This window comes from Ylistrum balloti, unplaced genomic scaffold (genome assembly GCF_031769215.1).
Source record: "Ylistrum balloti isolate Yb309-2 unplaced genomic scaffold, AGI_CSIRO_Ybal_v1 Utg369856, whole genome shotgun sequence".
NCBI classification, from domain to species: Eukaryota; Metazoa; Mollusca; class Bivalvia; order Pectinida; family Pectinidae; genus Ylistrum; species Ylistrum balloti.
In genome coordinates, this window is record NW_026782006.1 from 1,651,384 (window position 1) to 1,679,018 (window position 27,635).

At 35.5% G+C, this 27,635-nt stretch overlaps 1 protein-coding gene across 2 annotated transcripts; it reads right to left on the minus strand.

Annotated features, from left to right (window-relative positions):
• On the minus strand, positions 1–27,283 carry LOC132545735 (inhibitor of apoptosis protein-like). Of its 2 annotated transcripts, none has more exons than XM_060209424.1 (11): positions 27,121–27,283; positions 20,901–21,145; positions 19,825–19,852; positions 15,908–17,542; positions 15,298–15,576; positions 13,378–13,629; positions 11,508–11,677; positions 10,430–10,646; positions 8,815–8,928; positions 7,081–7,272; positions 1–3,746 (listed from the first exon to the last, which is right to left on the minus strand). In XM_060209424.1, exons 2-11 carry the CDS (start codon positions 21,018–21,020, stop codon positions 3,544–3,546), a joined length of 3,210 nt encoding a protein of 1,069 aa, XP_060065407.1. In that variant the 5' UTR covers positions 21,021–21,145; positions 27,121–27,283; the 3' UTR covers positions 1–3,543. The 2 variants fall into 2 exon arrangements, with proteins under 2 accessions (XP_060065407.1, XP_060065408.1); XM_060209425.1 differs by lacking the exon at positions 27,121–27,283 and adding an exon at positions 23,457–23,500.
• Between the last annotated feature and the right edge of the window lie 352 nt (positions 27,284–27,635).

Below are 27,635 nucleotides of genomic sequence, written 5' to 3' on the forward strand. Positions count from 1 at the left end.
TCAAATCAAGAAAAAAGAACTTTTTATTTTCATACACATCAACTAAAACACAGGATTTTTATACCATTTGAATCAAACATTATAATTAAGATGGATACATCAGACACAGTTTTTATTGCTATACAATCATTCTAATGATGCTACAAGAAGTGTGAAAGTAATCCTCCTGATATCTTAAACCAAAAGATTCATCAAATAATGACAGATGTTCTTATCAAGTTACTTACTTGTCTTATAAATACTAAAAGTGGAATGAAACAAAACCACAAACGATCAAATATAATAAAGCAGATTAAGTTTTAGATTATCATGGCAGTAGATAACAAACAACACAATAATTTTGTATGTATTTATTGATATCTAAAGCAATGTTAAGTAATTTAGAAGGTTTGTCTGTAAGAAGATATCAAGTACACATGTACTGGTAAATACAACCCTACCAAGTTGGAAAGAAATTAGTCAGAAACGGAGAGGATACCTCTCGACTTACATTATGATCACAACAAGGGCCAGTAACTCTTCCAAATACTGTCAATCATAACAACATTCAAGTAAAAGCAGTTCAGTGTTAGGTAGGAAATAGCAGCATTTTTAGCTGTTTTTTGAGTTGGTAAACATGGCAAGCACATGCCAAAAATCAGAAGAAATTTTTTATTTACTCAGATTTTGTCTCTCTACTATTAATGTAGTTGTTCTGTAGTTCATACATATAAATACATGTAAGAAAGTATTTTTCATAACCAAACTGCAATACCTGTATATCTCAAACATGACCAATAATTTCACGGAAGATGCAAATTAACTGTTTCCTGCTACCAAACTATCATTTATTCTGTCTGGCATGTAAAGACATTTAAACAATCAAAGGGTACCAGAAATACGTGTCGGCTCTAAGGTTTGAATACTAGATCTTAACACAGGAATATGTTATATGTTTAACAAAGATTCCTTTAATGCCCCATTTAAACAGATTTCAGTAGTTCTTACATGTCTCAACAAACATCAACCATAGATGTAATAAATTATGTGGGATTAAATATTTTACTATAGATTAGAAATGATGATGATAGAACACTTTAATGGTCTAAATGTAATCTTTAATATATTGGTATAGGTGGCATATATTACATTTTAATGTATCACAGTCTTAAATGCATTTTAATAAGTTAAGTTTTGATATACTTGTTTAAATGCGCTTGACTAAGTAAAGTTATGATATACTTGCTTAAATGTGTTTAAGTAGGTGATGTTATAGAAGGCTTAAATGCTTGTTTAAGGTATGAATAAATTTGATGCAGCTTACAAGAAATAATATGGGAATGTAGAATCTTTGTCAACATGCCAGGGCCTTTGTTAATATTCAATAGTAGAAATTATTGATATTTAACAGTAGAAACACCTTTGGAGAGGTTGTTTATTATGTTTATTTTGTATGCTATGTCAGGCCTGGTATCTGTGTGTAGACAATCTTTGGAAGGTATCCAAACAAGAACAATAAAAAAAAAAACAAGAAAAAAAACCAAGAGGCCCACAGGCCTTAATGGTCATCTGACTGTAAAGACCTATATATGAAAGTGGCAAAATAGACTTAAAATATATTGCTCAACTACTCTTCAGTTCACATTCAAGACATTGTTGGTTCATCAAGACATTTTCTGCAAACTTGAAATCATATTCTTTAAACATGCACTACAAAACTGTCATAAATCCGAACGTATTGCTTGTTGCAAGAGCAAGCTACGGGCCCAATATAAAGACTATTGGCCTTTCAGTTACTGAGAAGAAATTGCTTAAGCATTTCAATACATTTGACACCTGTGACTTTGAAAGTTGGTCAATGTCATTCATATTAACAAGTAAGTAGCCCTTCATCCAAGCATGCTACAGGCCTTATATCATCATCCTTGGACTTTTGGTTATTCAGAAGAAGTCATTTAAAGATTTCAACATATTTGATCCCTGAGACCTTTCAAGTGGATCAAGGTAATTTCTATTAACTAGGGGTCGAATCAACTTTTTTGAATTTATGAAATGATTAAACACTGTTGATGGTGTTTTAGTTGAAATCAATTAAAGCATTAAAAAGGAGTACCGTTTTGAACTTCCCTTTTTGGGGCTCGCCCCATTGTCACTTGAGGTAGAATCAAGTCTTTGAAGTTCAGACATAATGCTCAACTCTCAATGATGTTTCAGACCAAATCTGGTTCAAACCCATTCAAGCATTAAGAAAGAATAGCATTTTGAAGCAAAATATTTCCTTACTTTCCCATTAGGGGCTCAGCCAACAGCTAGGTCCCTTGGGGTCAAATCAAGCAGTAATTGCCTACCCAAAGTGATGCATCAGACCAAATTTGGTTGAAATCCATCCAGGTAAGAAAGAGGAGTAGGGTTTTAAAGAAAAAGTTTATGCACAATGCACAGTGGACGGTGACGGACGAAGTGCGATGGATTTAAGTCATCTTGACCCCTCCATCCCCCCATCCAAATATACAATAACAAAGCTCTGTTAAGCTCAAATTCAAAATAAAGCTAAGCACAAACAAAACAAAGAAGCATTACATGTCGATATACCAAAGAATTTAGTCTAGTGAGAGTAACTATGTCTTAGTCAGGTGTAACATAACACTGAACCGATAGTGCACAGAAGTACCCTATACTGATCATTTTTGTTGTACCTCCTAAGAATGAACCAAGGTACCAACTCCACAAGTGTTCATCTAGCATTATCTTTATATATCATAATACCCAGACAAACTTCTCCTGTAAAGGGTTAGGTAATGGATCAACTTTATCTATTTTACAACAATTGTGAAATTATTTCCAGTTATACTAATCTCTCTCTTGTTGATCTGATTAAGTGTGCAAGGAATTTTAGTGTTGGAGGAAACTGGGGTACTGGGAAAAGACCTCTGTTCTGTGACTATTATATTCTCTAACTACTCTATCATGCTATATAAAAATCATACCTATACCATCTTCCCTATCTGATTTGTCTTTTCTTTAACAATCACCAAAAGATGAAGTTTATCAGATGATGAATGACAATGATTCAAATGCGATGAATATCACAAATGTGTGAAGGCTTTCGTACAACAAGAGATCTTATATCGTCCTTTGTGCTCGCCATTAATGTGTGATCTGTATTGAACCTTTTCCGTTCTTTTGTCCTTATTTCTAATTATCACAAATACAAGGATTCACATCTAAGGATCAAGGGGATCCTACATGTGAAATAAGAGGATGATACTGCACTTTGACAATAAATAATAATGACATGATTACAGGAGGCCAACAAAGGAATATGTGTATGATGCTTCTTACAGCAAAAAATGAAGTGGGCTTCTATCGAGTATCTGAATCCATTCAGTTTAAGGTTATAAGGGTATAGGATTTATGAGAAACAGTGCTAACAACGTGAACAGCCCTTTTTTTCTTGCTTGCAATATCAACTAAAAAGCCAAGATGACACTGGATTGAGCCAGTCATAGAATGATGGCCTGTATGGCTACAGAAGCATGGCACTGACACTGCAATGATTATGGTTTACATTAGGAAAACCTTTACTTTGCCTTCCACCAATTTATTACATTTCGGACATGTGATCATGGCCGGTGCACACTGAAAACAGCACACTAGGTGACCACAGGGCAGAAACGCTATTGTTACTTCATTTTCTTCACATACTGAACACATCAACATCTGCTTCATCTCCTCAACCTCATTCTGAAGTGACAGCACCTCCATCACTGTGAAAATGTAAACATTATTTAAAGTCTTTTTATAATATCAAAACTGGATTTGTAAGACAAAGTACAATAAAAAAAATCTACAACATTTGAACAAAATTTTCACTACAAATATTTCGTAACAGGTTATTTGTCAGGCAAAAGAAAACTGCAGTATGTTATCAACACCAATAGTTAAGTGTATCTTAACCCAAAACTAATACAAATCATAAGTGGAATTCTTGTTCAGACAAATGTTTGTGTTTAACACAGTGTTGTTTCAACATATTCTTCTATATTGGCTGTCATAATCTGTCTAGGATAGAGACTAAAAATGACAAATCTGACAACCCTGTTAATAGAATTGAATTTTAAGTAGCAACTCTTAAAACCAGAAACCTGCAAAAGAATTGGTTTAAACAATGTCTATTAATTTCATAGAGTGATATAATTTTACATCAGCATAAACACAAGAGTTCTGCAAGCATTACAAAATACGCCCGTCCTAAGTTCATTTTGGTTCCTAGGTTGTAAGATTGATTTCCAAAATTATCTACTGAATTTCTTTAAAGTTAACGATGCTTGTGCAAAAACTGCCAAGACGATTTTAGTAAAGGATATTTTTAATTCGTAGGAAGGATTACTGACAACTCTTAAACAAACGGACATTGACGATTGGTAGAAAGGTTTCATCCATAGGAAGGCTTATTGATGATTTGTAGGAATGTTTATTATGATATTTACTAAAGGTTACAGACTATTCATAAATATTGTAAGTCCGCTGACATTTCGTAATAAAGTTCACTGATGATTCATAGGAAGGTTATTTGCCATCATTTGTAGGATTGGGTTGAAAATCGTGGATTATTCGCCCTTTGTGGAATTAGGGAAATTGTCCAGTGCAGTATCACATATAGTCAAATCGATGAGATAACATGGCCATGTAATGGTATGTTGACTGGAAGTAAAATTGTAAGGATTACCTTACCATGTTTAAGTGCAATCCAAATAATCTTGTGACTAGAGAAGAAGGTTTCTATCACACCTGTAAGAAGTTTACTAATAGTATTTGGAAACATCGAGTCAATGGTTGTACCAAAGTCTGTGGTAGGTTCCATTATGAGTTGTTGATAACCCATCTTTGAAGTAAGCGACTGAAGTTGTTTTTGGTTAGCGGACTTGTTGCTAAAATCAACGTTGAAGTCTCCCATTATGACAGTTTCACAGCCCTATAGATACTTCCTATGTATGTCTGTGAGCACAGCTTCTAAGAAATGCATACTTGTTGATGGTGGTTTGTACAAGAAGACCACTTTCATTGTCAACACTTGAGTAAGTAGGATTCAATAGGCGGGTGTGATATGTTGATGGGGTAGCTGTCAACCACTTGAGTAAGTAGGATTTCAATAGGCGGGTGTGATATGTTGATGGGGTAGCCGTGATTGTATGGTAATTTACTGTAGACTACTATTCCATGAAAGGCGGGTGTGATATGTTGATGGGGTAGTCGTGATTGTACGGTAATTTACTGTAGACTACTATTCCATGAAAGGCGGGTGTGATATGTTGATGGGGTAGCCATGATTGTACGGTCATTTACTGTAGACCACTATTTCATGAAAGGCGGGTGTGATATGTTGATGGGGTAGTCGTGATTGTACGGTCATTTACTGTAGACCACTATTCCATGAAAGGCGGGTGTGATATGTTGATAGGGTAGCCGTGATTGTACGGTCATTTACTGTAGACCACTATTCCATGAAAGGCGGGTGTGATATGTTGATGGGGTAGTCATGATTGTACAGTAATTTACTGTAGACCACTATTCCATGAAAGGCGGGTGTGATATGTCGATGGTGATGACATTCTTTCGATGGGAATATAAAAATTAAATCTTTCCAATGGCTGTTAATTACCAAAATTGGCAAATTGTTAAGTCAATTACAAATTTAAGCTAAACATAAGCTTGCTTATAATCATGACCCTGGAGTTCGCTAATGATAAGGAACAAAAATACCTTGACCCAAAATAATGATCAGGATTACAATGCCCTTGACACTGACTAATGATCAGGATCACAATGGCCTTGACACTGACTAATGATCAGGATCACAATGACCTTGACACTAACTGATGATCAGGATCACTATGGCCTTGACACTGACTAATGATCAGGATCACAATGTCCTTGGCACTGACTAATGATCTGGATCACAATGACCTTGACATTGACTAATGATCAGGATCACAATGACCTTGACACTAACTGATGATCAGGATCATAATGGCCTTGACACTGACTAATGATCAGGATCACAATGTCCTTGGCACTGACTAATGATCTGGATCAAAATGACCTTGACATTGACTAATGATCAGGATCACAATGTCTGTGACAATGACTAATTATCTGGATCACAATGGCCTTGACACTGACTAATGATCTTGATCACAATGGCCTTAACAATGACTGATGAGCAGGATTACAATGTCCTTGACACTGACTAATGATCAGAATGTCCTTGACAATGAATAATGATCTGGATCACAATGTCCTTGACACTGACTAATGATCTGGATTACAATGTCCCTGACAGTGAATAATGATCTGGATCACAATGGCCTTGACACTGAATAATGATCTGGATCACAATGACCTTGACACTGACTAATGATCTGGATCACAATGACCTTGACACTGACTAATGATCTGGATCACAATGACCTTGACACTGACTAATGATCTGGATCACAATGGCCTTGACACTGACTAATGATCAGGATCACAATGTCCCTGAAACTGACTAATGATCAGGATCACATTGTCCTTGACACTGACTGATGATCAGGATCACAATGACCTTGACACTGACTAATGATCAGGATCACAATGTTCCTAACAGTGAATAATGATCTGGATCACAATGGCCTTGACACTGACTAATGATCAGGATCACAATGGCCTTGATACTGACTAATGATCTGGATCACAATGGCCTTGACACTGACTAATGATCAGGATCACAATGTCCCTGACAGTGAATAGTGATCTGGATCACAATGTCCTTGACACTGACTAATGATCTGGATCACAATGACCTTGACACTGACTAATGATCTGGATCACAATGACCTTGACACTGACTAATGATCTGGATCACAATGGCCTTGACACTGACTAATGATCAGGATCACAATGGCCTTGACACTGACTAATGATCAGGATCACAATGTCCCTGACACTGAATAATGATCTGGATCACAATGGCCTTGACACTGAATAATGATCTGGATCATAATGGCCTTGACACTGACTAATGATCTGGATCACAATGACCTTGACACTATTGCTTACTTTCTGTATCATGTTGAGATGAATCCCCTGATATGTTTGCTGAGGATGAGGTGTTCCCTTGATTAACATCTGAACTTCTCAGAGCCAAGAATGATGCAAACTGCCTTGTTTCGGTTAAAAGTTTGTTTTCTTCTTCTTTGTCAAAAATTATCTGCATCAGTTCTTTAGAAGTCACATCAGACATCTTGTATGCTGTTAATAAATGAATAAAACATATAAGATATGTGACAAATATAGTGAGGAGAGCAATGAGGAGATAACTCAGCTGTGACAAAATAAAGTGAGTGATGAAACTCAGCTGTAACAAAATAAAGTGAGTGATGAAACTCAGCTGTGTTCATTAATAGATGTATGAATACATGTCCTCATCAAACATGAACAGTTCCACATCTTAATTTTAATCACATGAATATGTATATGCAGCAAAATGTAATGTACGACATACATATTGAACAAGAAGAATTAATAAGTCTATTAAAGATTCTGGCTTGTTCATCTTTCTAAATGAAAGGTCTGCGAGACAACTCCTACATGATGTAATCATTTACATTATTGTACTATACAAATACACGAGAATGTTACAACTAGTGTTCAGTCATAATACATCAACAATTATCACGGTCATTATAGGCCTGATTCATAAGTAAAACAACAACAACTGATTAATGTCAGCTCCCATGATTACATCATTATACAGTTTTAAGTTAAATGGAGACTTTTCAAAACTGAGGCAGATCAATAGTGTAAGTTAAACAAGATGTGTTTATGAAACACTATGCCTCCACTTGCAACAAAATTCTGAAGTGGGACATTAAAACTGTACTATGCAAGGCATGTGCTAATTGCAAGCACACTTTCTGAAACTCATCATTGTGGTAGAGATAGTGATAGTGGCAGTTATTTACTATCAAATGTAGGTCAAAGGTCACAGTCAAGGTCACCTGGCCAATACTTTTTGGTAGCACCAGAAAGGTTCTGTCACATGGAACACACATACCAAATATAAAATCTCTACCTCTTACAGTGTAATACCATATTTAACAGACTATAAACTGCACCCGAGTATAAGCCGCAGGGCTGGGTTTTAGCGGGTTTTTTTCCAATTTGCTTCACATATAAGACACACCAGAATATAAGGTGCACCTTTTCTTACGATGTGGTGACCGTTATGTTGACTAAAGAATATTCATTTGAAGAAACCTGGTAGCCCTTCACTCCAGCACCCTACAAGCAATATTATCATCATATAACTTTGTCTTTTTGGATATTGCGAAGAAATGGTTTTCACACATTTGACCCTTGTGGCCTTAAAAGTTGGGCAAGGTCATTCATTTGAACAAACTTAGTGATACTTCTTTCTAGCATCTTATCCTACATGCTCAATATCAGTACTTATTATTCCTTGGTCATTGAAAAAAAAAAGTTGTTTAAAGTGAAAATTTGACCTTATATGGAAGGACTGACAAAGGATGCCTGTGACTAAAAACAACTCCATAAAACCTAACAATGTTCAAAAAGATTAGTTAAAAACTATGAGAGAAAATTTCCAAGACAAATACATATTACCACAGATGGACAATGTTATAACACAAATTGTCTAAATAATTGATGGGTGTGTATACAAGTGATTATATATAGTGTTGTAAGGTCATGACAACTAAGTTGAAGAGTAAATGAATATTTCTTGTACTGTGATATAAATGTTCCACCTTCTGATGGTCTAATCTTCCATACCTTTCTTTCGTTGACTCTTCCATATCTCCAGTGCTTGCATTATGAGATTTATGCTTACACCATTCATCTTTAAACTTTCCACAGCTGCAAGGCTCATCACATCCACTGACAATTCTATTAAGTAAATAACAAAATAAGTTTTAAATATGTTTATTTTCCATTTTGCTTTACAAGTATTTGCTTAAAAGCACGTCACAACATAAAAACCCTTTCACACTAGTTCACTTCAACAGATAATATATGTGGGCTTATTACAAGACACAGAATCATTGCTCAATACAGTGGACATTGTCTGATTATGTATCACATTTATGAATAATTGTATATGTGTTTAAAAGAAACAGTTTACTATAGTTTAAATAAAAAGTTTTCTATGCAGCTCTGCAGGCAACACAAAAACTAGACAAACTCTATTGAACACAAAAGGTTTTGATTAATTCTATTGAGGAAATGGTTAATTATAGAACAAACAACATTAAGTGTTAATTGAAAAATTGCAAAAGTGGGCTTAGTAGTTTTGATAAGGGCTAGAGGAAAATTTTCATAATTGAACGACCCTGCTATTCTTAGATCTCTACTGCCTAATGAGTACAAATCCTACAAGACAATGATTTAAAGTAAAAAGATTTTGTGATTCAACAAGAGATCCCAGCAGGATCTTGCCACCCAAAAACCAAGATGGCTGTCTGTCGGCCATTTTGTTTTTCTGATCCGGCTCCAAATCAAATGGACACAACTTAGGACCAAGGGGAACCTACACATGAAATTTAAGAAAGATACATTCAATACTTCTCAAGAAATAGCCATAACAAACTTTTTTCCGATCAGACCCAAAATCAACCAGGCACAACTAGAAAATTGAAAACATTTCTTTCTTCTAAATTCAGCATCATATGTATCAATGATAACATGTAAATCTGTTTTTTATATGTTAACTATGCATCACTTAGGGACGATGTCCCCATCATCATAGATTCAATTTCACTTTGTATTTCTTATTAACAAATAATTAATTTTGTCCTGCATAAAAGTACCCTTAACTGTGAAATGAGAACCACAGGTTAATGCCCTTGGTGATATCATCTGGCATCAATGTCTTTGACTACACACAGCGTCTAGCTGTTACACTACCGTTACAGGTGACAGAATACAACAAATCTCCTTCTCACATTAAGAAAATATGTCCAGACTATTACAGAAGTATTATGAATAGTCCATTCCAATTCTGTCAGGTTTGTGAGATTTGCAGATTATTAGGGGTCCACTGTAAGTGTAGCCAAATAGACCGTGGGCTTTTCTATTACCGCCTACTTAACAAATATTGTTTACACTTTAATGTATATATGTCTGTAGCCAAACTGAGCACTAGATTAGACTTTAGTGTACACCTACTTCACCGATCATTTGATGTATGTACCATACAGATTACTAATCACTGAAACTTGTCACTGGCTATGCTATATTGACCTATAAACAGACAAACACAGTTGACAATCAATCACATCACTAGGACACAAAAGTTTTTATAAAGAAACCATTTACACTAAACCACTTGATAAATATCCAACACTTCAACATTCCACAGGATCACAAGAATGCCATGTCTGTATTTTACCTGTATCTTCAAAGTTCTGCGGTGTTGCTGTAGCCCCTTGTTCACTTTGATTCTGTTGGTTAGTTGAAGCAAGTTTATTTGTCTCTCCTCCATCATGTTGCCCTTGTTGGTTTTGCTGTGAAGTTGCTGGTCCTTGCTGTTGATTTCTATCCCCAGGTGGCTGTTGTTGATTTGCTGGTGGTGGTTGTAACACAGGTTCCTGACGAGATGGTGCATTCTGTTGATGATATGATGGGCAAAGTGTAAAGGATTTCTAATGTATCAGTTGGAGGTATTTACTATACTAAGTGTAAGAAGGTGACTAGTATACATGTTTCTCTTCCTTCAGGTAAATTAAAAGTTTTCCATCTTGGAGTAAAACTGTAAGATATCAAGGATAAAGATTGGAGTTTCATGGAAATCTGACATAGGTCCACTGATGAGTAATAACAACAAGTACCAGTGTTTCTGATGGTTTTTATTTTTGTTGCAAAGACCCTGACATCTGAATGTCTGATGTTTTTCAATTTTCATGACAGAAACCCATACATCTGACCAATGGTGTCATATTCAAATGATCTAGATTAGATCAAAATGAAATACATTTCAAGCTTCAGAAAAATCTGAGGAATTACAGCTGCTTGAGTGAAAAGGTTGTGATAATTTACTTCCAGTGCTAGTGACAGTGGCCGTGTCTGTAGACCATGGTATTACCAAAATATGTTAACACACACTATTGTAATGCTAAAAAAACCAATAGTAACTGTTATCTTTGACAGATCACAGATGAACAGACAGTTGGACAGACAGATGGAAAGATAAGGACAGTCAATGGACACAGATGGTTTATCAAATGGACAGGCGGATGGACAGGTGGATGGACAGGCGGACGGACTGACAAGTGGACTAGCAGATTATCAAACAGATGGAACAGACAGAATCCACATCTCTTGTGTAGCAGAAAATAGGAATGTAACTAAACAGAAAGATGGAGTGTTAAAATTTACAGCCTCACCATAGTAGAGGGTTTACTACATTAACATTTTATAAAATATACCTTATTTAAGTTTATTACCTACAATGTACTTTGAATACATACATTATTTTGTTGTCGTTGTTGTACAAGTCGCACAAATCTTTCTCCTTTATTCTGTTTAACATACAAACAACGTGGGAACCAACGAGCATGCTCCACCCAAGGGTCATCACCAGGCTCCCAGTTACGCAGGCCTCCTCCGCAGTAGAAACAGCGACAATAGTCATCGTTACCTACACAGACATCAAACAGATGTAACAGTCTGATGAATATGAACATGGGAGAATGGGGTAGGTGGCAGACCCTGCTTTAATATAAAATTATTAAATCCATACAAAAAATATTTAATTGATGGCAGATATCCAAGAGGAGGGCTCAACATTTTAGGATCTTGATTCTAAAAAGTTCCTTATTAGGGCTTTCCTGTGCTTTTCCATCCAAAGATCAAATATGTATAACAATGAACAAAGGGAACACTTAAACCTGACATGGCAATATAAACTTTAACTGCCAATATCCGAAGTGGCCTTCCGTCGGCCATTTATGTTCCAACCAAGTCATCAATTAAGCATTGCACAACCACAGACAAAAGGAGTCTATACATGAAATTTGAGAATGGTCAATCCTGTGCTTCAACATAACAAACTTTCACTTTTAAAATCAATTACATTTTGTATGTACAAATAGGGATCTTAGTGAACATTTACTACATGTCAATTTGAGAATGATTCATCAAGTGCTTCTGAAGAATCAATGACAAAAACTGTCAAAATCAATGATGACCACCAGTTTAATTTTCCAGTCTTAAAATTGAATATGCACACCTAGGTACCAAGTCAAGTCTATTCACACAATTTGAAAAAAATCTACCCAGTGCTTCTTAAGTCAATTTGTTTCTTTTTCTAGATTGTCCCAGAATAGCATGAACAAAATGGATCAAACTGATGTGTGAAATTGTAGAATGACCGACGGAGTACTTTCATGAGCAACAAATTTATGGATAGACGGACATCAGATGACAGATGAAGAGTGATCTGAACAGCTTACCATCTGATGAACGTGAGCTAGAAAAGTTTATCAAAATATCCTATTTACACTGAACATCTAACGTTGATAGAATAAACAATCTAAATGGTTCAATAATGCCATGAAAAATAACAGGTTTGTCTGATATGGCCGAGAATTTTTTTTATCTTTCTCATCCTGTAAAGTAAGGAGAAAATAATGCCATGAAAAATAACGGGTTTATCGGATATGGTCGAGAATTTTTTTTTATCTTTCTCATTCTGTAAAGTAAGGAGAAAATAATGCCATGAAAAATAACGGGTTTATCGGATATGGTCGAGAATTTTTTTTTATCTTTCTCATTCTGTAAAGTAAGGAGAAAATAATGCCATGAAAAATAACGGGTTTATCGGATATGGTCGAGAATTTTTTTTATCTTTCTCATCCTGTAAAGTAAGGAGAAAATAATGCCATGAAAAATAACGGGTTTATCGGATATGGTTGAGAATTTTTTTTTATCTTTCTCATTCTGTAAAGTAAGGAGAAAATAATGCAATGAAAAATAACGGGTTTATCGGATATGGTCGAGAATTTTTTTTATCTTTCTCATTCTGTAAAGTAAGGAGAAAATAATGCCAGGAAAAATAACGGGTTTATCGGATATGGTTGAGAATTTTTTTTTAATCTTTCTCATTCCGTAAAGTAAGGAGAAAATAATGCAATGAAAAATAACGGGTTTATTGGATATGGTCGAGAATTTTTTTTTATCTTTCTCATTCCGTAAAGTAAGGAGAAAAGAATGCAATATAAAATAACGGGTTTATCGGATATGGTCGAGAATTTTTTTTATCTTTCTCATTCTGTAAAATAAGGAGAAAATAAAGCAATGTTATTACCATTGGTATTGTAAATACATTATTTTTATTACCTGCGTAGAAAAATCCTGCAGAGGACATTTCATATGCGGTTTGGTTGAGGTATGCTGGCCAACCATTTTGGAAGGTTTCTGCTCGGTGGGCCTGGACAACATATTGAGGGTAGCGGGGCATGTAATTAGCCTGAGGGTCAGCTCTGGGCACACCCCTTGGTAGAGATTCCTCTTGGTTTGGTCTGGAAGATGTTTCCCCTTGTTGTGATACATTGGGGTCTACTCCTCCTGTCTGCCCACTAGACATTCCCTCTGTTAGAATATATATATATACCCCATGTAAGACAAGCACCAATGATTCTTTCCTCCTCATTATTCTTCAGCTGAACTCAAAACTGGGCTGATTTGATGACGACACTAATTAAAACATCAAGTTTTTATCCATTTGTATACACAGCATTATCCACACCAATGCTTAACAAGAGTGCCGTGGACACAATGTACGCCGCCACAAAATATAAAGATCAAGATTGGTCCTTTTGATTATCGCTTTAAACATGTCTGTATCATAAATCTTACAAAAATCAATGAACCGTAAAATCATCCCTTCATGCACATCGAACCATTGTATTAATGACATTAAGCAAGTTTTGTGAATATCTGATCATTATTTTAGGAGGAGTTGCGTTCACAAGGCTCCACTACGAGCAAGCTACAGATACAAAGTTGAAAATGGCATAAATCTTACAAAAATCAACGAACCAAAAATCGCCCCTTCATGCACATCTACACATTGTAGTAGTGACATTGAACAAGTTTCATGAAAATCTGATAATTAGTTTAAGAGGAGTTGCATTCACAAGCAATGAACGTACGGACGGCAGTATGGACTTATGGACGGACTGACAGAGAAGATGCACCAATATATAACCGCCTCCGGCGATGTATAAAAAAGAGAAAAACAGCAACAATGGACATTGAAATGAATCTTACATACCAAAGTAAAAAGTTCATACCCTATAATTCTGGATACAATTGTTGCCAGTTATTAGACAAGGACAGTAACATAACAGGACTGTAGATGCCTTTCCTGTACAGAAGCCAAGCTAATGTACCTAAAACATTGGAGAATCAATATGTTCTTCAGCTTGGACCTGTCATAAGGCCCAATGTTAAGTTGATTTTTGCAATCCTGAAAGCCCACTTCCGAAGCAAGCTATTACACAAATAGCATGATACAAGGAATATTGGCTGTTGAGAGGAAGTTTTTTACCATATCCGACTCTTGTGACCATGATAAAATAGTTGAAGCTCACTAATTTGAACAAATTTGCTAGTCCTTCATCACAGAATACTATAGCCCCAATATCAATACCCTAATATGGTAAGTAAGTTTAAAGGAAGAGCATTCAATAGAACGCTGACCAAGTCTGCTAGGAATTTACGATGAAAAAAAATAAATTGCACTAAAGAAGAGATCTCCGAGGGATCTTGGTGTCCATCATTGTAGGATTTTTATTTGTTCTTTAAAAGATTGATCATTTCTCTTCTTTCCTCTACTTTTGCTCTTAATTAAATGAAGTTTGATAAATTCTTTAAGCAACAGAGATATTAATCTTTAACCTTAATACTTTTGTTATTCTACTCAATTAAAAAAAATCAAAAGGTCACAAATAAAGACCAGGAGGTACCTACATAAAAATTTTGAGAACTTCTCAAGAAGTAACAACATACAAACTTCCATAGTCAAAATCAAAGATGGCCACCTGTCAGCCATTTCCTTTTTCTGATCAGCTCCTACATATGATGGAGATCCATTAATCAATTAATGGCATCAAACCTAGATGAATGAAAGGTGGAAATGTGACTTAATATCAGGACTCCCTAAACTTCATCTGAAAAAGCACCAGCACATGACAAATTTGTTTCTGCTTAATAACACAACATATCAAATCTCTTATTCAAAGAAGTTAAACCTACCTTCAGCACCCGATGGACTTGAACTAGCATTTGTCGGAACTGATGTTGGTGCTTTAGTGACAAGATGTGGTGTGCTGTCAAGGACAGCTGGTCTAGTTACGACCTGTGACATATCCACCTGGGGTGTCTCCTCACTACTAGATTCCCTGTGCTCTGCTCGGCTGGACAAATGCCTATAATGTCTATCTAGTGAATTGCGGTCATGTGATGTTTCAACGGCGATGTTGGATTTTTGGCTTTCTAAAGATGTGTTAGGTTCTGTGCCAGTGTCAGAAGTATCTGTTGAAATGTATTGGAATAACCATCACTCCATAACAATTAAAGTAATTGGTAATCATGGAAACAGAAATTATATGTTCCAATATTTTGTTACTAATGGTTGGCCCTGGAGAAAATACGGATATACAGTGTTTTTGAATACAAATATAACCAATGATGATGATCTGGAAAATCGGGAAAAAGAAGAGTTCAGAATACAAAGGTCTCACAAATATAATTTTTTTCATCTGATGAAGAGCACCTTGCATTCCATTTAGCTAGTCATTTGAAATTTTCTCTGATCATTTTTTGCCGAGAAAATTATTGAATATGTTAGAGTAATTTTACAAACCGGACGTTACAGGAGCTGCTGCTTCAGCTGAAGGTCCCTCTGCTCCCTCCTGTAAGGGTTCCCATGGAATGGCAGGCCACTGCTGATTGATATCAGGATAAATGGGTCTGTTTCGAGCTTCCCTCTCATTAAGGTGAGGACATTCTGGGGATATCCGTAAATGAATCTCGAGTGGGTCATCACCTTCCCTCCATTCTTTGTAAACTTGTCCACAACTATAGCAGCAAGTTTCTGATACTCTTCCAGTGTAGAAAAACCCTACTCTTGCCAGCTGTAGGTAGGAAACTCCAGCATTTCTTGGAAATGACCAGAAGCTCCTTACACGCATCCATTCATACTGCATGCTCTCCATAACAGAGACCTGCTGACCCTGTTCCACATGTTGGAAGTAACCACCCAATCCATGTAAAGCTGGTTCTACAATTACAACTTCTGGTGTGATTTCATGAAAAGTTAAAAGCCCAAGTCGTTTCAGGTTAGACAATAACCACAAACCTCTTTGTTGGGTCCATGATATACTGGTGAGTGTGCAAAATGTTTTTCCTGGGCGATCCTGAATGACTTCCAGGTCATGGAATGTGATGATAGCTTTTTGACTAGTGATTTTGTGAATGATGTAAAATAAGATATGATTATTATTAACACTAGTATCGGAGAAAAACACCTTACTGACAGTATCATCTGGTGGGTCTGTTTCCTGCCAAGTGTTTCTGTGGTCTTCAGATAGTTCATTGTCTCTGTTAACTAAATCATATAAAATTCGTTCTCTGCTAGGTTTGTCTATATACGAAGATACAATATTCAAATCAGTGTTTATTTCTTCATTAAAATCATAAGTTGTCTTTCCTTTATTTTGCAAACTACCTAGTGAATTAAAGAACAGATCCTCTCTAGGAGAGCTAAGGTCAGAGTAATACGCGTCTGATGAAAGGTCCTCACTGAAAATCCTATTAAAATTTACTGAATTTTTATAATTTATTTCTGTCTTTTGAACGACAACCCCCTCAAGATCTGACATAACCATCATCAGCTTACTTGAAAGTCCACATGAAACTGCAGATATATTCTGACCAGAGTCAGACATACAGATATCGTTGGCAAAGTAAGCCTCACACTGCAGTGGTTCAGTTAAGGGTAGTTTTCTATCAGAGCTCTGAGATGAGTTATTTTCAAGGGAATAAATATCAAGGATTCCATCTCTTTCTAGTGAACAAAGACTACTTGTTGAGTCATGGAAATGAGTTTCAGTTGTTATTAATGGTAATTCAAATCCAAGCACATTCCAGCCACTGTTATGATCAACAGGATATATATCAATGTAAGATTCTGGTTCTGAATCTAAATTTTCCATATGGTAGGGATGGCTATCATGAATAATCTCTGGCCACTCACATCGTTCTCTACACAAATCTGTGAAGTCCAAACCTGGACAGTCCTCCAGATCAATAAAACTTTCATCTTCTGCACTTGAATGACTTGAATCATCTTCTGCACTTGAATGACTTGAATCAGAACGTATTTCATCATCCTCTTTAACACTATGTGCTATTGTTTGAAGTGCTGCATCTTCACTTAATTGTAAGCTTTCACTACCAATATATCCTTCATCTTGCAGGTTACCCGGGTCTTCTTCATCTGGAAAAAAATTAACAGAAATATTGTGAAACCAAAGAACATCAAAGTTTTATTCTTAAAGAATCTTCCTTCTGTGTATATTAAAAAGATCAAGGTCCTGTCAAAGATATTGTAACAAAGGATCTTTTTCAGGAACAATGGAAAAGTGGGCGGCAATTGTAGTACCTTCAGTGACTACCCATGAAATAAGATTAAAAAATTCAAAAGGTCTATAGGGCCTTTGCTACCATCCATTTAGTGTTGTAGCCATAGAAGTATGACAGGGTTAAGTTTCCATCGAAAAAGTTTTAAAACCTCAGTGTACATTACCAAATGATATACTGTTTGATTGACAAAGATCAAAATTTCATCAAAATCTGTTCATATTTTCTCTTGTTCACATGGTCCATGGTAATAAAATTGTAAAGAGTCATAGCTAAGCAGATTAAAATAAAAATTGTCCCATGTTTGAAGTCATCCACGATCTCTTTGATATATGGTTGCATAAGAAGTTTCATCAAAATCAGTTATGTTTTTCAAAAGTATCACAATCACAACATCAAACAGTAATAACAGCAAAGAGCCATAACTTTGTAAATCACAATTGTTTCATTCCCATTGCATAAGTCATCCAAGATCTTACTGATATAAAACTGCACACCAAGTTTCATTAAATCTGTTATGCTTACTCAAGTTAACCTCTTCACATGGTCCAACAGATAATCAGCGAAGGGACATAACTCTGTAAGTTATAATCAAATTGGTCCCATTGCAATACTCTCTGAGATCTTATTAGTATAAGGCTGCATACCAAGTTTCATCAAAATCTGTTTATATATACTCAAGTTCTTGTGTTCTCAAGGACCACTTAGTAAAACTGAAAGGGCCATAACTCTGTAAATTATTATCAAACCTGAATAATTGAGAAAATATTGCTCAATCAGAGGTTAATAAGGCCTGCATTGGTCACTTTGATAAAATTGCTTATCTAAACTGAAGGAAAATCATTTAAAAAATTTTGATCTATTTCCTTTACTTGGCACCACACCTCTGCCTAAAGGGGGTACAGAAGCACTGGTCAACTCATTTGAACAAAATTTAATATAGATAGTTTCAAACAAAATTAAACAAATTATACCTAAAAATGTTATTTTTCTGCACTTGATTTTCTGGAGAAGATATCTTTATTTTGAATATTGTTCCCTTTTGGCCTGTCTATCACTTCCCTGGGTGTCAGTCAGGGTTAATTAATACATACTATAAAACTTCCATTCCATACTATTAATTCTAAGTAAGTCATTTTGAATAGTTATTAATACAAGAGGCCAAGTGGCCTTGAGGGTCACCCGAGATAAGCAGTATTGTATATATAGTTATCAAATCAAGTGTTGTGAAACAGAAATTGTGACAATGAATATAGTAAACCAGTGTCAATACAAGCACACCATCAAAACTGTCATCCTATACTAATAATTCTTACACAGTTATTTCCAGTGGAAATTTTCCTATGAAAATTACAGTAAAATTAGAAAAAAACTTCTTCTCCAGGAAGAAACGTGAGAGAGAATTTGGTAATTAAAGGACCTTAAAAATGCTTCCATCCATGAAGAGCATTTGATTCTACCATATCTGGAAGTTGAGAAGAAGATTTTTTTTTAATCCAAGTCAATTTGACCCCTTTTGGCCCCATCCATCAGTCCCTGGGGTTCAGCCAGGATCAATATGGGCATACCATCAAGCTGTCATCCTTCATTCATAATTCTAATCAAGTTTGAAACATTTCAAATGGAAATTAAACAAATTATGCTCAAAAATCTATTTTCCTATGTAAACTATAGTAAACTTTACTCCCTCCCCATGGGCAAATGTGAGACCCTGTGGCCATGCAATTCACAATTTTGTAAAGCACCTGAAGATGGCTTAATTTATGAAGAGTATTTGATTCTATCTTATCTGGGTGTTGAGAAGAAGACTTTTGAAATCTGAGTCAATTTGGCCCTGCCCTTCAGGCCCCTGTAGGTTGGGGACTGTATATAATTCACAACTTTGGTTCATCTTTGGCCAGAAAAGGTTTCTGCAAAATTTCATGGAAATCAACTCAGGATTTTTGGAGAAAGTGATGAAAATGTTGAATTGTTTACAGAGGCATGATGCCGGATAAAAGTGATCATAAAAGGTCACCATGAAACTTTGTCTCAGGTGACCTAACCATCACTCAATTATCTCTTCTGAACATTGCAATGGATTATAAAACAAAGAATCTACCTTCAACATATTGTTAGGAAATATATAATGAAGTATACCTGAACACAGTAAATCAAGTCTTGAAACCTGGAAAAGAAAATGACAATTACTTATCACCCCACCAAGTAATATACACAATCATTATGTTGTAGTTACCTAGCTGCTGATTCATTAATAAATGATTTCTTTTGCAATATCATTAGCATAACAATGTTTACAATTAACTCACATAATAGTTTGGTACATCTATAAATAAATCTTTATTTGAATATGGTCGAATATCACCAATCATGATAACTTAGGTCCACAACCCAAAGGCAACAACTCAAACATTTTTTTAATCAAGTTATTGTGAATAAAATCATAACATCATGTCATTTAAATCTAAGTCTACAGTCTTCAAAGGAAATTGATTGAGATAATAATCTGACAAGAGTAACATTGAAAAAAAAACAAAGGCCAGTAAATCTTTTAAATATAATCAAATACAACTGTCGTTCAGGATAGTTTAACTTAATGTCATGGTGAATAAGCCAACTAATTGGTTGAAATTGATTGAAAACTAAGAAAGGAGATCTCAAGAGCACACTAGTGTCATGAAAACAACAAGGGGCAGTAACTCCTCCAAATATGGTTAATTATACTGACATTCAGGAAAACAATACTTCAGTTCATGGTGATTAAACCAACCAAGTTTGAAAGAAATCGGATAAAAGTGAGAAAGATCTCCAGACAAGGTCTTATGAAAACAAGGGGCAGTAACTCTCCAAAAAACAGTCAAATCAAATTGCAGTTCAGGAGCACACCACTTCATGTCAGTGTCAACATTCTAAAAATGATAGAGACAGTTACTCTTTCAAATACATTCAAATCAAAGTGCCATTGAGGAAAACACAACTTCATGTCGTTATTGTAAAACCTATCAAGGTTCAAAAAGATCGATTGAAAACTGTTGGTGGAGATCTCTGGACAAATAACTAAACTACTTCAGATGGACTGATGCCATACCATAATACCTTCCATTACAATTTTTGACAAGTATATAAAAATATAACACAAATTGTGGCAATCTTCAAAACTAAACCAAATACAAAATATTATTATGAAAGTGGCTTAAGATCATATTGTTATATACCAGGCATAAAGGATCCAGGGTCTCAACATGAAAAACAGGTTCGTTTTCCTGTTGAACTCCTGATATTTCATCGTCTAAGGGATCCAAGAGTATCTGCCCTTTTCCCTCAATGTGCTCCATGTAAATGACCTGAGCTGCCCCTCACCAAGATAAATAAGTTGGCTTGTCTTGAAAGTGAAGCCTGTTTATTTTACAAGTTGGGTCTTGGTGAGGAGCAACTCTAGGTCCATAAATCCAGGTTACATCTGAAACAAAACAAAGAGTAAATAAGATAATACAAAGGGTGCCCCACTGTTTAACACAAAGATACACAATCTTATATATATATATGTGTGTGTGTGTGTGTGTGTGTTAATATTACAGCAAGTTTAATTAGTATTTGTTATTTTTACTTGTTCCAAACAAAGTATTGAAATGGAGAACTTCTACTAGAGTACTAGCTTGATGCCTGTACAAAGTTTACTTGAATGTCCATGGTAAAAGAAAAATATTTAAATAGAGAACTTCCCAATAGTGAAAGATACTAATAGCTTAATAAGTATGAAATTTGTAATGAGGGCTATCTGTTTCCATGGTAACAGAAAAGAATAATTAACTAGGGCACTGACCTAATATATACAGGAAGTTTTGTGGAGTTGAGTGGATTAGTTTCAAAGTTTTAGCCCGGAAAGGAAAATTATTACTAATTTTGAGTTTTTTGACCCTGCTAACAGAAAAAAATATAAAAACTGATAAGTCATCAATAGCAAAAGGTACAACATGGACACTAACTTAATATTTTCAGAAGGTTGGTGGAGTTGAGTTTAACACTTTTGAAGTTGTAGCCTGGAAAAAACCTGGGACAGAGGGACAGACAGATGGAGCCCAAATTGATATCAACACTAAATTGTTTCGGGTGGGAATAAATTAGGCAAAACAAAAGTATTGCGCACATGAGAATATGTTCTTGTAATAAAATTTTAGATCTTGTTGTATTGTTATGCCCATGCAGCTTGCATTATCACTATGTTATGGACAGGGGCCATGTAGATATTTGTAGCTTGCCTATTTTTCATTCTTGGAGATTGATAGGAGATTGCATTTTTGGGGATGGAATTCATCGAACAGCTTACTGTGAAGAAGTCAAAGGTAATGTTGTTCAGAGGGTAAAGAAACAAACTTGGTGAGAGAATGGTTTCCTGGGAGACGTTTCACTCAAATGACACATAGGTCTCCATTGATTATTACTGACTGTGTCCTATTAGTGAAAACATTTTCTATCTACTCAATGACAATGCCCCTTATCCTATAGCGATTTCTGGATCAAGAGATTGTGGCGGACTTTGTCAAATGCCTTTGAGAAGTCAAACATAAGGATGTCTGTTTCTGATTTTTGACATTTTTGGATACATTTTCAATGAATTCAATAGCTGTGTTTTTTTAGATGAAGACAGACAGAACCAAGTTGCGTAAAGAGTATTGTTTTAGTCTGCATGTGCTTCAGATACAAGTGAGACTGGCCAATAGTTTTCAGGGTTGTAATTCAAGCCTTTTTTTACATAGATTAGAGACACATATGTACATGCCACTTTCCAGTCAGTACCTGTTTCAACCGACAACATAACTTATAGTTTTAATATGGGTCAGACCACCTTTTCCATTTATTTCAAGATTCTTGGCTCATACGGTCAGGTCCAGCATCTTTTGTTGGATTAATGTTCTAATATGTAATTTTCTGAATCTATCATATGTTATATGGATGTTACTACGGATGGGATAGTTATGTGGCATGAAACAATGAATATACAAGTCTAAATAATGGATGCATGTCCGCAGCCTTTAAGTCCATTTGAATATGATCACAGAGCATAATGTAAATAAGCCTTGGTGCAATTAATACAGGTTACTGAGCATTGTATATGTAAACAATTATTTTTCCAGTTTTCATATGACATTGTTTCAAACCATAAAACAGTTTTTCAGCATTGACAACATGGTGTGGTAAACTATTCCCTAGATAAAAATGACTGAAAACTGCTTCCTCCCATCAACACATCGTCGTTTTATCGCGACATTTGGCTCTATCGTCCATTTGGAAAAAAGCGTTTCACTCAGTTATCTACTTTAAAAACGTTAATCAGACCTCCCCTGGTCAGATAAGTCAAATTAACATATGACATAACGGGAAACAATCTCTAATGCATTGCTTTAACCCAAAATCTATCCCTCAAAGACCTGACTATTACTCATATCATAGCAGGGTCACGCTGAATTTTAAAGTTTACGCTAAACTGAAATTGTGTTCAGGTGGTGATTGTGGTGATAAACTGTGTATATTGTACATAAGTGAATATCAATGACGAAAAATTGAGACATATTAACCATGAGACACACGTTTGCCTAGGTCCACGTGTCGACACGGAAGGTATTTCCCACAGCACTGCATTATTTTAAAGAAGAGGCTTCGACAGCATGTTGAAAGAATTTTTTTTCAAGTTTGAATATGAGTTTTTCGTGCAAGTTAGGTGTCTATATTATGTTTACGGTTATATTTCCCTGAATGTGTGTTTTTCATACCAATAAGAAGGGCAGCAGTGTCTAGCTCATGGTCTCCTTTCGCGTGCCACTACAGGACTAAGACCACAATTAAATACTTCCGGGTTCAGTACCCACGAAGGAAGTCCCTAAAAAATGTATGTATATTTGGGAAAAAATAATATGCCTCTTTGAATTGGATGTTTGCCTATAAATTTGCTGTAGATGTGTTATAGAGATGATAATCTAGCTGTCAGTGTGTAAATCATTCATATTGAACATGTATTTTGTGCTGCAGGATCCGGTGTAAAAAGTCCTGTTTTCACCTTTACCCCTGACCCGGATGTATATAATTGACGCTGGTGACACACATGGAGGTATATCTCCAGAAAATGCCCAACATGATGGGTTGAAACTTTTACATTTTGCTTCTCAGATGTTGATCTTGTATTTTGTGCTGCAGGATCCGGTGTAAAAAGTCCTGTTTTCACCTTTACCCCTGACCCGCATGTATATAATTGACGTTGGTGACACACATGGAGGTATATCTCCAGAAAATGCCCAACATGATGGGTTGAAACTTTTACATTTTGCTTCTCAGATGTTGATCTTGGCCGGGTGAAATGGAAATTTGCAGATGAAACTTTGGGACTTAGTTATGAATTTTAATGTTACAATGAAACATATAGTGAAATTAATTGTGGTCTTAGTCCAGATATTTTTTTAGACCGAATACGGGTCAGACGATTTACAGGATCTGACAGAATCGGGGTAGAATTGTGACATTTAAATGATTTTATGAATTTCTTTTGCATTGATATCAACATATGTTACAAATTATGAATAGTTTTAAAATGAATACGTATTATATAAAACACTAATATCCGTTTTGGTTGCGCGAGACCGAAAGACGACAGGATCGGGCAGAATCGGGCGGTTTATATGTAGAATTTGGGCATTAAATTGTTCTTAGTGTTAATAGTGTTTTAAATGACCATTATTCAAATATTTAAGTTTCAAATTGACCAAAAACGGCGAAAATAGTAGAATAGTGCCGTTTTATTCATTTTTAATGATTTTTTTTGCATTAATACCATCATACGTTAAGCGATTCACCCGATCCTGTAAATCGTCTCTTCCTGTCCTACATGTACACATGATACTGTGTGAGTAGTTCTCCTTTTGAGTCCATCACCATCACTTGTTCATTTAAATAACAATGCAATTGTTAATTTTGTTGAAATACCCAGTCAATTTTTATGTTTTGCTATGTTAGCATATATGTAAATTACACTTAGATAGTGTCTTAACTTCAGCATTTAGTGATCCTGTGTGAGATACAAGAATCTTAATTATTATATCTAGGTCTAAACTAACAGTGATATGTTGATATTGATCTTGTTATGTACATAGTATTTATGTACTGTGATATTGTTAATCCAGAGACGTATCTAGTTAATCTTATACCTATGTTTGTCGCAAGAATAGCACTACAGTGCTAATGTTTATCCTGTTTGTGATATGCGACTTTAAATAAAACTTCTCGACTCTCGATGTATTACTGCGCTTAGACTATCGTAATAATTCTGGGGGATCAGGATTAGTCTAGCGACCCACTTCAGAAAATGCGTTAAGGTGCACCATTGACACAAAGATATTTTTTACGGTTAAAAAGTTCCATCGATTCCACTTATTTGACCTTGAGGCCATGGTCGCAACGATCCAACTACAAAGCACTGCCCTGTAGTGGGTAATACAGGTAAATAACAACTTGTATAAATCATTTTTAAATATTCAAAACTACATTTTAACAAGAATTTTAAATCGTGGGTTAAACTGGCTCTTATCCCACCTTTGCAATTTGTCTGTGATTTATTAAGGTATAAAAACAACTTTCATTATCATTTCTTTAATGGTTTGAAAGTAACCACCCGGACAAGAAATTATTGAATTTTTTTCACCTATTTGACCTTTGACTTTGAGGTCAAGATCAAAATGACGTTATCAACTGTAGGTGATGCAAGTATACTGCAATACTGCAGGTTTCACCTGGATGGAAGTTGCGACACGGACAATAAATGACTAGAAAGTTCAGAGGATTACCATAATGTTTCCCTTCCATCGTAGAGGAGACATAAGAAAGTTTGCTGAGTATACCAAACTGTTCTTGACTTTAATTCAAATGAGTCAATCAAAAGTGGACACAATGACAGATTTATCTAGGGTATTATCAGGGACGTATTATGCGTCCCTGGTATCATATACCAAATTGAAGAGAAAATATTTAGCTGCCAATTTAGACCACTATCAGTAAGATGTCTCGAACGGTTTAGTGGCAAACCCGAAAAAAATTTTTTCTCGTAAGACCAGAGTTACGGATGTTGTTATTACGTGTAGAATGAGTGTATTGACAGAGGAGTACCTATATATTATAAATACGTACTTGTCCAGAATGGAGGCATATGTGTACGTATTGACTCAGTATGGACAGTACATGTATTTAGAAACTTGAATATATATATATATATATTTCTGGTACACAGGTAATATTGGTGAATGAATTAACAAGTTTTTCATGGTTACAAGAGGTTATTCAAAATAGAACAATGTCTAACAGCATGAACGTTAGCCGTGTCAGCTGTATTGATGGAAATGAGTGGAACGTGGTGTAAATATGTGATAGTGCATCAGTAGAGACTACTTTTGTGTAAATTTCAAAGTAAACAATCAGATCATTGGATAACACCATACATACGATCATTTTAAAACGGTTTTTTTTATTGCGTAACAGTGACTGGGTCAGACGGATCGGAAATCGGACATCGCATACGCAATGCTTTGTGGGTAGATTAGGTTATGGAGACGACGGGATCATATACATAGAACAGTGTAAAATGTAAGTTATCGTCCTCGATCTTGGACTGCCAAGTTTTTCTTCTAGCAAATTGCGTCATATTTTGGCTGAAAGAGTCATTCCACATCAAGTATCAGAAGAGTAAATAAACATTTGAACTAAATATAGATGAAGTCGGCATGTAGCTACACATATGTGTATCTGTTTATAGACGAGGTTTTCCCTGCCACCACTATAAATAACACTGTGTAAATACTTCCGGGTGAATACGCTTTTGAGAGGTTGAAACAGGTTGTAGTAGACAGAAAATACAAATATAATGTTACTTTCGAGTCTATGTAATTTCACTTTTATCTTGTATGGTTAAAACGCTATTTTTTCTTTTGTAGATATTTAATATTTATCAAGCACAGTACCGAATATATGTGTTTTAATATGTATTCATACTGTATTGTAATGAGCCTGGTATAGAGGACTGAGAAGTCCTGAACGAGTAATACACTTATCTTACTTATCTTTGAAGCTTTTGAACATGGTTTAATTTCTTAGGTCGCCTCACAATCACATACGTTTTCAAAATACGTGAAGTTTCAGCTTGGAAAGTTATCAACCGCGTATACACTTGTTTAACATTATGCTGTGAAATTCAAGCACTGTTTGTAGACCCTTTTGATAATGTGCAATATATTATATTTGTAGCGACGACAAATGATCATGCATGATTGATGATGATTGAAAAAACGTGCACGTGCTTGTTTGTACACTCGATATAAACTCTAGCATTAGCCTAGATTTCAAAAGTAAGCAAGTAGGAGTTGTTACAAAGTGGGTAACCGTATGTGGTTATCGTACCATTTGACTGGTCACTAGGCCTCCTCACAATACAGTCATATATTCCTAATGATGGAGCCGGTTCTCACCATGGATTCGACTTCAAAATAGACCACTTGTTCCCACAAAGGTCTTGTTCCAGTGACCTGTAACATGGAACATCCACCACAACACAAAACACTACATACTTCTCTAGTGAGTCGTTCACCATTGCATTATTTTCATTTCGAAGTGCATGCGCAGATGTATATTACAGCATACGAGTCTCTTATCATCAAACATCAACGAACCGGACCTGGTTAGCGTCATCTCATCTGTTTGATACTGTTGCACTATAGTTAGTTATAGGGATTTACAAACAGTAGCTCTACAAAGCAACAAGTACAATGTGAAAAATTGAAGAGCTGAGTGTCAAAAACATGTTTGTGCGATGGAATAGTCAGGCTTACCAAACAAAGGGACAACTTCAAAAATAGGGGATTGTTTTCAGAGATGATTTCTATTTCCAAAGTATTCATTTTTTAGGCATTGAAATC